This window comes from Oxyura jamaicensis, chromosome 22 (genome assembly GCF_011077185.1).
Source record: "Oxyura jamaicensis isolate SHBP4307 breed ruddy duck chromosome 22, BPBGC_Ojam_1.0, whole genome shotgun sequence".
NCBI lineage: Eukaryota > Metazoa > Chordata > Aves > Anseriformes > Anatidae > Oxyura > Oxyura jamaicensis.
This window is the reverse complement of record NC_048914.1, coordinates 528,156-546,057: the sequence shown is the minus strand read 5'-3', so window position 1 is coordinate 546,057 and position 17,902 is coordinate 528,156. Positions and strand designations below refer to the sequence as shown.

Genomic DNA, 17,902 nt, shown 5'->3' with positions numbered 1-17,902 from the left:
ATTTAAAGGTTTCAAGGGTCAATGCTCTTTGTTGTTGTTAGTCCAGGTTACCTTTCTGAAATATCTATCATATAATGCATATATATATATATATATTATTTTTTTTTTTGAAAAGCCAATGAACTGATTTATGTCATTTTCTGTTAGAAGAACCATGAATGTCTAAGATGGAAGAGGGGCTTAGAATCACAGATTTTGTCTTAGCTTTGCTGTTCTGCATGACTGCATTCCTGCTTCCTGCAGCAAAATTTTAGGAACTTGGTCTTAGGCAGCAATCTCTGTAGGCAACAGCAAGAGATGTGTCCTCTGGAAGATGAGTCATTTCCTCTGTGGCATGAGCAACCCTGGAGTGGTCATCCCTGTTTGCTGACTCTTAAAGGAGTGTGCATGCACCTAGTTTATACTGATCTCTTATAGATAGGATCATCACAGGAATTGCTTCTGTGTTCTAGGAGTGTCTTGCTTTGGAGGACAGCACACATCTGAATGTTTGTGGCTAGACTTAATGAAATAGCCCATGCCATTTATTGGATCAGACTTTGACAACCCTCCCCTCTTCCCAATTGGAGTACCTACAGTCCAAGACATGGGCCAGTTTTCTCTCTCAATGACAAAAGATTTCCCCCATTCTCACATCCTACAACATTTCAGCAATAACTTCTGAGTTAAAGAATACATATGTGCATGCACACATCCATGAATGAGAAAATGCCTCTAGTGTCTCTTGTTTCTGATTTCTTGATATCTTTGTATTTTACAGTATCATCCAGAGATTGTTTTCCATTGTTCTTCAACTGCCAGCAATACTTGCAGTATTTTGGCCTTGTTGGACTCTTTGGCAGGGTAAAGGAGGCTTCAAGGCACAGCTGCCTAGCTTTCTCAACCAGTTTATTTGTTTCAAAGTCTACATGTCAGAGTTTTCACATGTGAAATGTGTAGTACATCAAAATGTCATTTAAAGAGGCTGCTCTTTTTCTTGTATACTGTTTCTTGATACAATAGCAAGGCATTTCAGAACAATGACTCCAAGTATTATCTTGGTCTTCAACAGCTGTCGAGAAGCATGTTCCTAATGTTTTACATTTAGCTTATGTTTGGCAGAAGCTGTAACAGGTACATTAGCTGTATGGCTTTCCTCAGTTTTTTGGGTGCAATGGAATTTTAGGCTATTGATCCTGCAGTAGGCACAAGCACCAGTTTTATCTCAGTGCGAGTAGTCACGGTAAATCTCAAGGGAAAAGTAGTACTAATTTCAGATAACTCTGTATGTTTAGGGGCTAGCCACACTTCATCTCTGTAGATATTCCACAGAAACTTCTGTAATTTAGTGTTAAAATTCTCCTTTGTCTTTAGAATGAAAGTTGTTTCCTTGACCTGAATTCACAACCTTTACTTGATAAGTGTGTCAAACACAACTCATTGAATTATTCCATAGTTCAGTGTTTCCAAGAGCATTTGTATCATTCTTCTGAATTTTCATTTAAAAAGTAAGGGAATGAAAACAGACATTTCAAAAGTCTTCACCAGTCCTTTTTAACAACCAGTTTTAAGACAGGGAGAAAGGCTTAAAAATGTCAGTGGAACTTTTGCAGACTGTTCTAGCAGGCATACTTTCATTCTTGTTTATTATTCGTCTTGGATAAATGGCACTTTCTAAGCAAAGTTCTAGCTGTATGAAACTGTAGATACTACATAGAGTGATAGCTAAATTATAGAAGAAACTGACAGTATAAAAATAAAACAAAAGCAGAGTTCAGGTCACTTTGATGCTTTTAGTGAGCTTTATTATGTACATATGTGTTGTCCTAGTCTGACTTGCTGGGGTTTCCTCAAAGTCTAGTTCACAGCATTGACAGTGCAGTTAGAGCAAATGAAGATAGGATTTGTAGTTCGTGATTAAGGGTCTCAGTTAGTTGCTTTAGTAGCCCTGGCTGAACCCAGAAAATCAGTTCATATCTGTGTGGAATATTTTGATCTTTGTTCAAAAGCAATAAAAGGGATTAAAACCAACCCAATTTTTTGGAGGGAGTGTCTGTTTTTGATATTGGAAAATGGCTCATTCCTGCAGACTTGCCAGGCAATACTGGCATTAGTGAGAGGCATTACCTGAGTGAGAAATGTAAGATTTGGCAAATCGAACCCGTCCAAGTTCTCTGGACTGTTTTACTGCTGTGAGACACAGAATACCAGCTGGCCACATCAGCTGCCTTGCAGAGATCCAAATGTAATGTAAATGGTTCTTTGCCGAAAGTCTCAAAAAAAAAAAAAAAAAAAAGGAAGAAAAAATTAAAAACAAATTCTGTTAAAAGCCAGTTAAAAGGCTACCTTCACTTGCCTTGCATTTTTGCAAATTGCTTTTAGAGTATTCAGAATTACAAAATTTATTTCAATATAGGGGCACAGGGGGCAGGCAACAATTAGACATCAAAAGCCTTCCTTCTTTCCTGTATGATTTCATGGCAACAGAGTCAAGATCACATTTTCTAAAGTGCTTAATATCAGCAGGTTCCACTTCACAGATGATGGATGTTGCTTTGTGCTCTCTGTCTAAAGGAACAACACCAAGTATACAGCTCTGTTTTCTCAAATGAGCTTTTATTTTGTATCAGAGTCCAGTTTCCATTTTCAGAGATGCCTTGGGTGAATTATTCTCTTGTGTGGACTACATCTTTTTTATTTCCAAGTGTCAAAGATCAGGTTGTGTTGATTCAAGTTCTCCAGAAATTTATTCTGCACCAGAATAAGGTTTGGAAAATGATCTTACCCTTGATTGTTTTTCCATTATTCTTACCAGTTTGGTATGATGGGAGACCATCTGGCCATTGAATTACAGTGACTTAAGCAGGCACCCAATTTTCCTGTCCTACAGGTCAGTCTGCTCTTGAATGTGTACTCAGTATGGCTTGGTGATCTTGACATTTGGGTGGAGTTTTTTTTAATGTCTGGCTGTTACATAAAGAAAATCTCAAACAGGATTAAGTCAGGACTGCCTGATTGCTTATCTCAGAATAGGATGATATTGGAGAGATGTGGTATAGGGAAGCTGGCATGCCTCAGAAAACCAAGAGCATCTGTTTTGGGTTAAATCTAAGCAACAGGAAATAATGAACTTTTGATTTTGATTGCTTTATTGAGGTGGCTTGTGCAGCATTTTGGATTGTTAATTGATATCAGAGAATTGTAAATGCGTTTTTTAAATGGGGGAAGTATCCCTTAGAAAAGAAAGGATCTTCCAAAGGTAATGGCTTCTGTTGTGGAAAAACCCTGAATATTGTTGTGATGGTGTATGTGTCCAAATCTGCTCCAAATCAGAACACCACTGCTGACCATCCACCAGCCAGATGTAGCCCCATTCACTACTGCCCTTTGGGCTCTGCCCTTCACTACCCAGTGTAGTATGGACCTGTTCAGCTCACACTTGGACAATTTCTCCAGAAGGATGCCATGAGGGATGGTACTGAAGGCCTTACTAAAATCCAGAAAGATACATCTAGCACCTTCCTGTCATCCACCAAGCAGGTGATCTTATCACAGGAGAAGATCAATTACTAAGGCAGGACTTCCCCCTTGGGGAAACAGTGTTGAGTGTGTCTGATAACAACTTTGTTCTTTAACTGCCTTTCAATATCCCCAGGAAAATCTTATCCATAGCTTTTCCTGGGAGTGAGGTTAGACTAACAGGTCTGTAGTTCCCTGGGTCTTCTCTCATGCTCTTTTTGTAGGTGGATATAACGTTGGCCAGCTTGGCAGGGACCTCCACAGACTCCCACGACCTTCAGTAAATTGCTGGGAGGTCCACCTATGACATCTGCTGACTCCTTCAGCACTCTGGGGTGAATCCCATCAGACCACCTGAACGTATGAATGTTCAGCTGATACAGCTGGTTCCTTACAAGTTTAGTGGCTACAGATGGAAAGTCACTGCTCCCCCAGTCATGGTCCTCCAACTCAGAGGACTGGACAGCCCAAGCTCTGTCATGAATATTAAAAACTGAGGCAAAAAACACCTCTGCCTATTCATCCTTACTTGTTAGGGGACCATCTTCATTATCAGTCCAATGTTTTCCTTTGACCTCCTGTTGCTGTTGAAGTACTTAAAAAAGCCTTTTTTGTTGTCTGACACCACAGTGGCCAATGTCAACTCAAGTTGAACTTTTTTGTTTGTTTGTTTGTTTTCTCACTACAAATGTGAACTGCAGCTTTCCAAATGGCTTTCAATTTGAGTAAATTTGAATTCTGTCATTACTTTCAAGTTCGTGCAAGAAGGGAAAATTGTCACAAAGAAAAGAGAATCCTTGAAATTGCAAGAAAGCATTGTGTTGTGAGCTCCAATGCTTTATTTATTTATTTATTTATTTTCACAATGCTCTGAGGTATATTGAGACAAATTTTGATCTAAAGTGAATTAAGTTTTTTACATAATTGTGACGTTGGCACCAAGACACAAGCTACAACTCCAGGAAGTGAACTAGACATCTCTTCCCCAATAAGTGAGGGTGGGGAAGGTGCTACATTTAGGTATATGAGGAAGGAAAACTATGGTGTTTTTTTTTTTTTTTTTTTTTTTTTTTTTTTTTTTCTGAAAAATAAAGTATGGCAATGGCCCCTGGGACTTGTACATGCCTGCAACAGGATGCATAGGCCAGGTGCTGTGGAGAGAGGAGTTTTGTGCTAGTGGTGCTCACACATTCTCTGATTCTCTTCCAGTCAGATGGGACCATCCTGGCTATTGCTTTGTTGATCCTCTTCCTCCTGCTGGCGCTGGTTCTCCTCTGGTGGTTCTGGCCTCTTTGCTGCACAGTGGTAAGTCCTCTTCACTCTGCTCTGCCTTCAGCATTGCTGATAGCACCATACTGATATAACTCACTACAAGAAGGTCATTGAGGCCCGGGAGCATGTCCAGAGAAGGTCTTGGAAGCTGATGAAGGGCCTGGGACACAATTTTTACAAGGAGCGGCTGAGGGAACTGGGGTTGTTTAGTCTGGAGAAGAGGAGGCTCAGGGGAGACCTCATTGCTCTCTGCAACTGCCTGAAAGGAAGGTGTGGGGAGCTGGGGGTCAGCCTCTTCTCGCAGATTACTAACAATAGGACAAGAGGGAATGGCCTCAAGTTGTACTAGGAGAGGTTTAGTTCTGAAATGAGGAGACATTTCTTCTCAGAGAGAGCAGTCAGGCACTGGAATGTGTTGCCCAGGGAGGTGGTGGAGTCACCGTCCCTGGGGGTGTTCAAGGAAATGTTGGACTTGCTGCTCCTGGAATCATTAAGGTTGGAAAAGACCTTCAAGTTCATCTGGTCAAACCATCACCCTACTACCAATGTCACTCGCTAAACCATGTCCCTAAGCACCAGGTCCAACCTTTCCTTGAATACCCCCAGGGACAGTGATGCTACCACTTCCCTGGGCAACACGTTCCAGTGCCTCAGGGACATGGTTTAGTGCACAACATTGGTGATAGGGGGATGATTGGACCAGATGATCACGCAGGTCTTTTCCAATCTTAATGATTCTATGTCATTTTTTGTATGAATAGCTGCAAGAGAGCAATGTCTAGGATGGAGAAGCCAGTGTGCTGACAGTCTACAATGAGTCCTAGACTCTGGAGATGGAAAAGCCTTTCCTCTCCTTGTGATCACAGTTTATTAAGTGTTTGCGTTGCTGTTATTTTCATGCAGTGTTTTCCCTCATTTTTTTTTAGTTTTGCTTAAAGTAAACTGCAGGGCAGAAACTGTGGGCATGAGGAGAAAACAGAAGAGAAGAACGAGGTCGAGGGAAGCAAGAGGAAATCTGGGGCTTGAGATAAGCTTTTTTCTCACACAGGATTCTGCTGTTTGACTGCAAGGACCTGTCATACCTCTATACATTTCTGTTGGTCATGCCTTTGGGGTGTCTTTTCTAATGGAGATCAAGGCAAAGAATGACTATTGTGGGACATATAATCCAGTGAATCCTGTGCTTGCTTTGGGTCTTGTTTATGAAGCAAATACAGAACAAGAATTAGGGATGTACAAATGTCATCAGAATTGGAGACTAGTTTTGGTGTCAGGCTGCATATAATGTTTCAGATGCGTCTTTTAAAACTATCCAGACTGGCTCAAGTTTTTGGGTCTCTACCATTATTCCTGATTTCAAATCACTTAGCCAGTTTTGTAAAGTTACACCACGTTATATTGAATCCCCAATCTGGTGTTGTGAACTGTAGAGCCACTGACACTGCAGGATCTCTTCACATTTGAGGAGGAATCTTTGTGTGAGATACATTTCTCTGTCCAAACAAGGATGGAAATCTTGCAGGAAAAATCCTAGTCTTTTTCTCTTTCTGGATAGATGAGTAAGGGGTAAATGCTTCTTTTCACCCCTGTCCTGATTTGCAAACCAGAAGACAAAAAAAAATATTTATTTAAACTTTTCAGAACACTAAAATATCAGTTCTAAAAATGGACAAAGTATTAGCAGTGTGGTAGGTTGCTGAGAGTTATTTGTTTAAACTAGATGGCATGTTCCCAGAGAAGTCAGGACAACTTCTTCATTGGCACATCTGTGTGGAAGTCAATGGAGATGTACCCCGTGCAGATGTTTGCACTGGGATTTGGTGGAGAAATAAGGTGATAGAGATGAGAGGCTGCAAGTGATGCTACCATTTAAAGGTTCTTTCACAGGAGAGCAATGAAGCTGATAGGAAGAAGGCATGAATAAAATCAGAGTGGTGTGGAGTAGAGGGAATACAGAACTAAGCATTGAGAGGGTAATGCAGGACTGCTACAAGGGAACAATATGAAGGTAACAGTCATTTAACAGTATTGCTTTAAGTTGTATTAAGAAATACAGTCCGGATAGGGAAGGCAAGTGCAACAGAGGTGAGGGAGACTCTTATTCATAAGAAACTTCATAAGCTTTTCCAGATATTTTCCAGATTTAAATTCTGTACTTAAAAAAGTTGTTGTAGATAAAAGTGTTTCCTCACCCTTTTTCCTCCTTTACCTCCCACATTCCCTCTTAGCAAGGACTCCAAGTGGGGACTGTCTCAGTGATATTTTCCAAATGTAAGTCAAACACATCCCTTTGCTTGCTGAAAACAGTTTAATTCAAGAGCCTGTAAGTGATCTTTTCATCTCTCCAGAATGGCAGTCCAGTATGCTTGGCAGTAGACCAGCAGCTAAGATATCTCACTGTGAATTGCTTACCCATAGAATCTGTAAAATTAAAGACAAATCCACAGAGGATTGCCCAGCCTACTTGATTTAGGGTGGGGAGACAGAAAGCAGAGCAACACTGCTTATTTACTTGTTTGGTAATGGTACATCAAGGAATGCAGCATTGTCAGAAACACGGAGTGAATTAAGGCCAGAAGAACTGGCTTGCACAACAGACAAGAGAAGCAGACAAGCAATACTCTCTAATAATCAAACCACAGACCCAGAGACACCGCTGTGGATTCAAGCCCAGGGACATCTCAAAGATAATTGAGGTGGGGGGGGGAGGGGACAAAAACCTTTTTCCTTAAAAAGAATAAATTTGAGTGACAAGCACATTTCTAAACCCTGAAATTCCTCTTGGCATGCTTTTTAATTAAATAGGAATCATTACTGTCCAGCAGTTCTTCAGGAAAATCACCATGCCAGCTTCATCCCTGGAGTAAATGCACTGAAATCAACATACTTACTCTGGAGATTTATCTGGAACCCAGTATATCCTTGGCATGCAGCCATAAAGAAATGGTGTTTCCAAATGTATCCAAGTTTATTGGTCTCAGAAGCATTCTAGGATGAAGTCTGGAACTTACCACTCAGTTTACAGTATATGCAATTGTTGCTTAGTGGGTCAGAACAATAATTAGACCTTTGCTGTGCCTGATACCCAGCATAGGTAAAATTTCTCTTGACATCAATGGAGAGATGTGAAAGCATGAAGGCCAGGTGCTAACCTTTGAAGAGGTTTCAAGGAAATTTATTCAACTACAGGAAACAAAGAAAGATACTCTGCTAAGCTTACATCTCCAGTACTGTACACAACAGAAAATGGCAAATACAAAGATATTGATGGCACTTTTCCTAAGAAGAGTGCATCTGCAAAAGAACAGATGCCAGATCCTGGTCTTGTTGATGTTTTGGGGCCTTTGATTTTCAGTAGCTGTTGTCTTCCCCTTCCTCCCTTTTTCTTATCACTGGAGAATTCAGAGTGCTCATAGCAGAAATGTACGTGCAATAGGCTACTTTGGTGCCAATGGGTGAAATTCAATTACAGATAGGAGGCCAACACAAGGGTTAGTTTTAATATAGATGTAAACCAAATAGCTATTAACATTTGTAAGACAAATAGATAGCAAGCCTCCAAAATAGTCTTAAGGAGGCTTTTGCAGCCACATTATTAGATCAGTTTGGAAATTGAGTTGGTTAAATGTTTTGGATGTGTTGTAAAGACATAATTAATACAATAGTTGGAAGGCCTGTCCATGCTGGGACAGCTTCTCTCTGCCAATATGCAGCACCACGCAGTTCAGGCACCTCCCATGGATGCTGGAATCAGCAGGATGGGTGAGTGGTATTGGCTGTGCTTTACACCTGAGCAGGATCTGCAGGATAAATGACTCCCAAGCACAGCTGAATTGGGGCTGCAGTCAGCCTGCCCTAAGCCTGGGGCAGTCCAGAGAACTAAATGCAGAGGATAGGAGTGGAAATATCTCCCTGGTGCAGCTGAGGCTCTGATTCAAAGAATTTCCCCACATGCTCATACATAACATCTCCTTACAGTTTTATGAGGTAAACATGAGCCTTTGCCTCCCTTATGCATCCTTACAGTGTGGCCTCAGGGGAAACATGAGAAGCTCATCTGTAGCAACAGCCCACTCAGAATATATGTGCCATCTTACTCATTTTTGTACTGCAGCTTCTTTAAATGTAGGGGTGTGGCTGGCATATAAACGAGGTGTTGGTATTTAGGCATCTAACACCAGCCTTAGTTTTAAAGCTGCTTTCTGGAAGGAAGCATGGAAGAACTCAGCAATTTGTTTGGCTCTTAGTCTGTAGTGCAGCTGACCAAAAGTTTTGGAAAAAGAAAGCTGGATGGAGAAAATACAGAAAATATATATTAAAAACACATGAAAATCATGGCTAAACTGGAGGAAGGGGGAATGCATAGATGCTACAGTAACACTAAAATTCCATGGTGAACACTGGCTTGGTGGAGATTGTAAGGGTCCATGTATTCTGATTCCCATGCACTCCCATGTGCACATGAAGCACTGTTTTTCCATAGTTAATATGATTTTGGGAGAAGGGAATGTAGGATCAAGAACTGAAACGTTAGTGAGAAAAAAACAAGAGAGAGAGAAAGACACAAATATGCAGGGAAGAATTGCTTGTAGACCTCACAGTCCCTGCCTTCAGTTCAGACCTGAGCTATTGAGTCAAACACTCAGGCCAAGCACTTCCCTAGCATAACATGGTAGAGTTTCACCAGAGTTACCTGGTGTGCAGCATCCAAGCTCTGAGTCCGTGCTTGTTGCCAAAAATGAGTGTCTTCATTTATGGCACAGTCAATATAAAATAAATGGCAGTAGCAGTGTTATCATAGAAGAAATAACAGAATCTGACTTTGCAGTTGCTGTGCACAAAAGCACAGCAGGATAAAGACAGTGTTCTCAATAAATGTCCAGAGACCCACAGAAGTTCACTGCCCACTTGGCTGCCTGTCAGTCAGATCAGGATAGGTTAGACATGGATATAATGCTCTGTAACTGGCTGTATTTAAACAAGCTAGTGTGTATCCTGAAAATAGCATAGCAGGGTAATTTTGCCTGGGCTAATACCATCAGCTCCACAGCTGGGTCAGGCAACTCATGTAGAGGGGGCCAACAGAACAGTATGTTTGCCAGGCACTGAATTAGGCTCGTTTGTTGTGCTGCTATGATGTGTCATTACCGAAGATGTTAAAGCCAAATTCTCTGAAGTGTCCATCACTTCTGGGGTGTCCAAACTGAAAGATCTTCCAGGAGTTGACTTTTTTGGAAATTTTTAAGCATTGCCTTCTGAAAGCTATTTGCCTTTAGATGATATGCATAGACTTCAGATTCCCAAACCATTTCCTCGCTAATGTATTTCTTTAAAGCCAGAACTGAAAGCCAATTATATTAATCTTGACTGGCTTCAGCACCTTTTATTCCAGACCACAACAGATACTCAATGTAAAGGATACACTGTTGTTCTTTGCCCCAGTCCAGAATGGAAAGCAACTAACATGGTAAAAACTTGTTTCTTCCTTTATTTTTTCCCTGGACTCCTTGCACTTCTTCCAAAGAAAACTGGCTAAACCCAGCTAAGGAAAAAATAGGTCTTTAGGACCACATCCTACTGAACCAGAAAATTCCCTAGCAATCAGTGAGCGAGAACAAGGGCTTCTGCATATAGCTGAAAGTAGCTATGATGTTTTTCTTTTCTTTATTTCAGAAAATGAAATTTATTTAGCTAGTCTTCCAAAGAAAGTGGGTCAGACACTTGGAGCAAAACCTACTGATTCTGGCCTTGTTGTTCTGTGCAAGTGAAATGGCCTAGGAAAATGAATGATCTTTGCAGATGCTACATTTTCTCATGCATTCCCTGGGGAATTGCATGTCAACCCCATTCAGCTGCAGACTGTATCAGAGTTATTTAAATAAAGGTTGTGTTGTTGTTTTTTTTTTCCCTCCATGATGTCATGTCTCCCGTAAGTGCATGGATGATTTTGACATGTGTTAATATCTGTTTTGAATGTAGTTTGTGCATGTCAGTTGAAGTCTTAGGTGTGAAACAGTCTTGTCTCTCCTAGTTTTAATGAGGTAAAATTTAGATTCGTGGATCTGCTTCCAGGCTGATGAGAGAATAACTTAAAAGTATGTTAGCTTTTGGACTTCATTTATCCCATGGAAGAAGAATGTATTGTATTGCAGATGAAGAAATACAGACAGGCTTCTTGCTTGTATTAGAAATCTTGAACTGTAGAGAACATCTCCAAGGATGGTTACTTAGAACACATGGCAGATATGAAACAAACAAAAAGGAAATGTTCCTTTAACCAATTTATAACTAAGCTGTGAAACTGTCATAGGTCCTAAAGGAGGTCAAAACTATACGTAAGTGGGAAAAAAAAAAGAAAGAAAAAGGATGGGTCAGATAGGTCATAGTTAATGCTATTTAAAACAAAACAAAACAAAACAATCCCGCGCCCCTTTTTATGATAGCTAAAATTCATATTCCAAGAAGAACGAATACCTATTTTCAAGAAGAATGAATGCAAATAAGAACAAAGTCTGCTCAGTTAACTGCATTTGCCCTTCCAAATTTTAGTCCTAATTAAAGGCAAAACCCTTTATTTCTTATTTTGCATTATTTTCTCATGTAGCTCTCATTTTAAATGATGTTCTGTTTCATCTTAAAGCAGATTCACTTAACTGAAAACTGAAAATGAACACATTGCCCCTATTTATCAGATAATACTCTAGGGAGAGTTATCGAGTTTGTGTTTGCTGGACACTGCAAACTGGTGGAGCGTTCTACTCTCTGAAGATGGAAAACATCCTGGACGCATTCCTGGAATATGCAAAATTTGGATCCAATATGTGCGTCTTTGCTAATGCCTGAATGGCTACAGTAATTTCAGGGCAGGAGCAAACCCATCCCCTCTAGTGCTTTAAACTTCCAGGAGGGTAGCTAATAGGATTTTTCTGCTTTTACACTGGGTTATTCATCGGGAGCAGCTGCTTCTCTATGCATTTGTGAAGTCAAGTAGTGTGTGGTGTGTCAGCTAATAGAGACCCGTGTCAGTCACATGCATGTTGAGATCTGTGATAGAAAGGCAAAGAATCACTCTAATATCCTGAATTTTCACAGTTAAGTATGTAGAAGTGCTGACAGCTACTCTTGAAGTCCTTCCTCTGCTAAGAAAAGCTAATGGCCATATGTCTGTCCCACAGACATTGACTACTTACAAACATGAGACTATATTGCAAGATTCTTATAACATGATAATGATGTAAAAACCCTTAGATATTCCTCATCTAGCAAGCAAATATGGTTGCTGAACCATATTTTCCTTCTTTCAAACACAGGGACAGGAGATACAGTCACAGCAGCAATCTCAGAAATGGCTTGGGGTTATCAAAACAATTACAGCACACATGAACAAGCACTTCAGCTTTGCCAAGCCAAACTAGCCTAAGCGTTTTGCTTGGCCAAGCATGCTCCCAGCTGATAGCATTCAGCAGGTCCATGTGTGTCATCTGGTGAGGCAGAGAGAAGGCGAGAGGTGCAGCCTGGAACAAAATGTGGCAGACTCAAGGCTTGTAAGACAGTATGGGCTGTAGCCTCTTTGGGTTCCCTTTAACGGCAATTTTTTCCTTGTACTTGAGTAATCAGTTCTATTGTACAAAATGAGCAGGTGTAAGGCACTGCCTTTTGGCTCTGGGATCTTGTTATTCCCATTTGACATTTGTTTTTCTCACGTGTGTGAGATGGTACAAAGCTTCCATTTGCTTCACTGCCTCCATTACGCCAGAATGAGAGGCCTGTGCACATACAGCTGTAACAGTAAAAATCCAAAAGGGAGAAAGAAAAGATTTGTGCTGTTTATACACCAAAAGCCTTTCCAGATGTGGGTAGTAAGACAGAAAATATATTTTATATAAGACTAAATTCGAAAGTTCATACAAGCTCAAAGGCTTTTCTGGCTAAAGGCAGAGACTAAATTGTCCCCCTCTCTGAATTTGTCCAAACTAACCAATCGATGTGACCAATCTATGGGGTGTTCAGTTGCTCTTAAAAGTGCCCAGTGCTTAGTAATGCAAAGAATCACTCTTTTTTTTTTTTTTTTTTTTTTTTTTTTCTGGTCTGTAGTAGAAAAAAAGAAATTGATGTGTTCGTAGAAATCAGAGTTAATTTGTTTGAGTGTGGATATTGTGAGAAAGAATGCAAATATATGAAAAACACAGCTATCTCTTCATTTCCAAGTCTGCAATCTCCAAATTTTCCAGTGATATTGTCTGAGAAGTTATGTTTGAATGCTTAGCTGGACTAAATATGTTGGATGGATTTTACTGATGTTTCATGCTAATGCAAATCAGAGAAACTCCATTGAAACCCATGATGTTCCACCAGAATAACATTAGAGAAGGTAATAAAGCAAGTTGTAGTAGATATATTTTGGATCAGCTGTCTGAAATTTCTCAGCATCCAATGCATTTGGAGTAAGGGTTTTGGTTCAAAGGCAGGTCTGCTAAAGAGTGTCATTCTTCACAGCAAGCAGTAACCCAAATGTATCTGAAAATGTGTCTAGAAAAGCCTTCTATGTATTTTGGTGCTTTGTATGTGCTGTGTCAGTAATTGTGTTGTGAGATGTACAAGAAACTATGTTGTATCCATCTTCTTAAAACAAGGAACACTTGGAATAAACCATGCTGGTATCCATGATTTCTTTTCCACAGAGCAGTACTGTTTGATGCAGAACATTTTTCATCTACTTTTCCTCATTTGCTTTCCATCAGGGAAATAGCTGGAATCCCTCAGAGCTGAAAGCACAAGCTAGGAATTTCAAGGTAGGCAGAGAGACACTCAAGAGCTCTGCCAGTCATCCCAAGCTCCTCTGGGATATCATCTTTCTCCCTAATGCGCTCAGTGGCTTTACAGTCACAGAATCACAGAACTGTAGGGGTTGGAAGGGACCTCGAAAGATCATCAGGTTCAATGCCCCTGCAAAGCAGGATCCTCAGAGCAGGCTGCCCAGGTAGGTGTCCAGACGGGCCTTGAATATCTCCAGAGAAGGAGACTCCACAACCTCTCTAGGCAGCCTGTTGCAGTGCTCTGTCACCCTCACCGTGAAGTTCTTTCGCATGTCAGTGCAGAACTTCCTGTGTTCTATTTTGCAGCCGTTGCCCCTTGTCGTATCCCCACAAACCACTGAGAAGAGGTTAGCTACATCCTTCTGTCTCCCACCCCTCAGATATTTATAGACATTGATAAGATCCCCCTTCAGTCTCCTCTTCTCCAAGCTGAACAGACCCAGGTCTCTCAGCCTGTCCTCATAGGAAAGATGCTCCAGGCCCCGTATCATCTTTGTTGCCCTCCGCTGCACTCTTTCCAGGAGATCCCTGTCTTTTTTGTACCGGGGAGCCCAGAACTGGACACAGTACTCCAGGTGAGGCCTGACCAGGGCAGAGTAGAGGGGGAGGATCACCTCCCTTTACCTGCTGGCCACGCTCCTTTTAATGCACGCCAGGATCCCATTAGCCCTCTTGGCCACGAGGGCACACTGCTGGCTCATGGTCAACCTGTCGTCCACCAGAACCCCCAGGTCATTCTCTGCAGAGCTCCTCTCCAGCAGGTTATCCCCCAGCCTGACCCATGGTTCTGCTGCACCAGAGCGAGCGATCATTACGAGCAGATCAGTGAGTGTACCTAACCCACTCCTCAAATGTCATTCCATGCTTCCACATGTGCTTTGTGCTTCTGTGCACATAAACAAAGAGTCGATGATGGTACTCGAGCACACAGTGTCTTCAGCAGAGCTTCCCTGAGAGCACTGTAGGCCACCAAAAATGCCCAGCTGCCAAGGAATGGGATATGTGGACTGAGATATGTAAAAAGGACTGATCCACCCCCAATCTCCTCCCTAGCCAAAGGCACATGCTCTTCATTAATGGACATATTGCATGACTTGGGATTTGCAGAAGAAAATAAAAACAGTGAGCTCATCAGAAAAGGAAAAACATGAGTGAAGAATTTTTGTAAATGTTTATATCTTCAGGGCCTTTAATGGGATTGTCATTTTCCCTTTCTGTGTTTAAACAGCCAAGCTGTTATTGTTTGGGACTGTAATTTATTTTCAAAGGGTAATTTATGAGTCTGTACATCTGCACCCCATTCCTAGGCAGCACCTACACCTACTATCCAATCCTGAGAGGAGCTCAGGACACTCAACACAATCTCCACAGGTGCTCAGCACCCCAGAATCTGACTTATCGTCTGGTGTGTAAAGAAAGCTGTTTCATCCAGATGGATTTAAAACTATTGAAGAAAATTTCATCCCTAGGGCAGCTGAATTGACAAGATTCAATTGGCTGATTGAATTGGCTGTATTCAATCTGTTGACTGCAATGGCAGTGCATTGGGGTGCGTCTCGTTTAAGGGAGAGATATTTCACATGCCTGTATGCAACTGCTTTCCCTTTGGAAGGCTCTCTGTTGCCCTTGGAGTGGAGGGTTGTGATAATAGCCAACTGCCTGCTGAGCCCTAGATGCAAACTTTTTGCATGAAATAATAACCTCACACCCACATAAACTTCAGCTGTTTCTATGGAGAATATCCTGGACCAGTCTAAAACCTCACCCTTATTGCTTTATTAGTTAGAAATTGCTTTTTTAGTTAGAAAGCTGGAAGAGTTTGAAGTGTGTGTGTGTCTGTGTCTGTGCATATATGAATATTTTAAAGAAAAGCATATGAGAGTGGAAAATATAACACCAACAATGTGAAAAGCATTTTCTGTGAGAGCTTGGGGTGGCACAGAATTCTGGAATGAAGTATTGCTCTGGGAGACAGAACCTGGAGGCTTATTACTCTTCTGCAATGTCTCCAGGGTATTTCACTTCACCATGGTTTCTCATTCCAATCTTTGTCTGTTCAGAAGGTAAATTATTTGAGACAGGACCTGTATGTGTGTGCAGTGGCCAGTAAAAGATGCTGGTTCTGCATCCACATTTGTTCAGGTAAAACTGTGCCAGTGTTGCCTAGAGCCAGCACTATGACCCCTACTGGGATTATGAAACTGGAATATCAAGGATATGTTACTTTGAATTTTCTGTCACCTCACATGGTCAGGGATCACATAATGAGCAACATGAGTCTGGAGATGTAATTGGGAACTGCCTGTATAGGAGGGCTTTGGGATGCCTCCTGCTTTCCCTCTCACTTGCAGTGACTGTGACACTGATAGCACATACAGCCACCCTGTAGTAATGCCACATTGGAACTAAGTTTAGAAATGTTCACAGCAGCATCTTTTTTGTTTGTATTATTTTTCCTTTGTTTTTTGTGACTTCTGTATCATGCTGAACAACAAAGTATGGATTCACCATTCTGTTTCTCTTCTATCCTTCTAGATCATCAAAGAGCCCCCCCCACCTCCTGCAGAAGACAGCGAGGTAAGTAACACCAACAACCTGATTTCATCAATGTTTAGGACAAGATTTTGTTCAGCTTCCTCACAAGAGGTCATGATTCTGCTGCATGGCAGAGTATGGACCTTGGCAGGAAGTTAAACCTTTGGGAACAGGTAGGGAAGGAGGACAGAGGCAGATGGTTCTTTCACTTGGTCAGAACAGCACTGCAGAGTTAGGCTCTGATTCACAAAAAGGACAACTCTTAAGCATATGTTTAGCTTTGAAGTTAATGAAACCTAAACATGTTGGAATAGCACAATAATGATGTTGGTGTTTCAGCATATATAACCAGTCTTGGCAGCTGAGCGCTAACTCACAATGCTTATCCCTTACACTTCAATTTCTGTGAGCAAAAGCAGCCCATAAACTTTGCAATTGTGCCTGAAGAGAAGGGACCAGGTTCTGAACAGATGTAAAACGCAGTATAACCATCCTGACACCAGAAGAGTGGCACCAACAAGGGAAGTTTTAATGGAGGGAAACAGTAAAGTAACATAAAAACTTTCATGTTAATTCTGTTTATTTTTTCTAGATGAATCCAGCAACAAATGGTTTCAAGTTATGTCACCATTACTTAAGCAGTAGACTCCCTGGAAATCTGTGCAGTTTTTCATCTGGCCCTTTCTGTATCCTCCTGTTTTCAACACACACTTGATCTCTTTTCTTACTTCCACTCTTCTGCACATGGAATTTCACTGAAAAGTCAGTCAGCTGTGTCCAGGGCTTATTGATGTCAATGGAAGATTCTCCATTGACTTCACTAGGGTTTGAATCTGTTCCTCTTAACTATGCAAGTAACAGAAGTCTTAGATCCATGCTCAGAGTGATTTTCTTGGCTATTTCCTCTTGCTTTTTGCCTCTGGAGACAATGCCATTGCCTGATTCGGCTTGCAAGAAAGCTTGCTGAAATGATCTCTGCTCCCTGTGAAGTCAGGCCCAGTGAGTGTGCTCTGTGCCAAGGTAGAAACCCTTAAAGCTCAGTCCTCTGCAGCACTACCAAGGTGGAGTCCAACCTAGCTTCTGCCTGTTCTGAGCACAGCAAAGAAGTTGAGGGCAGCTGGAGCCAAGGCTGATATTGGAACCTACATCTTGATGACACTTGTCCCCTTCAAAACAGGCCTCAAGTAAAAATGCACATCTGAGCATTCCTGGACCCAGTGGAGATTTGAATTTGGGTTCAGTACTGAAGGCATTTGCTGCTGAAAACACCCATCTCTCAGAATAGCATCAACCCATATATTTATATGCAGGCATCTGGCCTACTTTCAAAAGTAGCCATTTCTGTTTGGGCTGTATATATATTCACCAGCTTTGTTAGCTTTCATCCTCTGAATGAAAAGGAAAATATTAGCCTAAAATTGAACATGTTCTGTTCGGCACCATACATGCCTCCAAGCCAAGGGATTCAATTGCTGAAGGTAATTAAAATGCATCGTTCTGGAATGCTGGTTCACTGGCCAAGGACTGGAAGGGGAAATTAAATCTCTGTGCTAAGGGGAAAGGCGTGCTTCACTTACAAGGAAACCTTTTCTATAATCATTAAGTGCTGCAAAAGCAGACCAGTTGCAACACAATAAACCAGTTGTGGCACACAAGTTGTATTTGCTTCAGGTTAGTTTTGGTTAAACCAGTGTAAAGATATTTCCGGACATGTTATATTTTCTCTCATCCCTGATTCTGACAGAGAGGAAGAGTCCTCACAGCTTTTTGGATAGAACAAT

The 17,902-nt window shown here is 41.3% G+C and overlaps 1 protein-coding gene across 1 annotated transcript in view; it reads left to right on the top strand.

Annotated features, from left to right (window-relative positions):
- The window catches only part of ANTXR1 (ANTXR cell adhesion molecule 1), a 131,872-nt gene that overhangs the window by 66,937 nt on the left and 47,033 nt on the right, over window positions 1–17,902 (top strand). Inside the window, exons 13-14 of the mRNA XM_035345052.1 lie at window positions 4,708–4,803; window positions 16,122–16,163. Of these exons, the coding sequence (XP_035200943.1) occupies window positions 4,708–4,803; window positions 16,122–16,163 (138 nt within the window). The remainder of the gene's footprint in view (window positions 1–4,707; window positions 4,804–16,121; window positions 16,164–17,902) is intronic.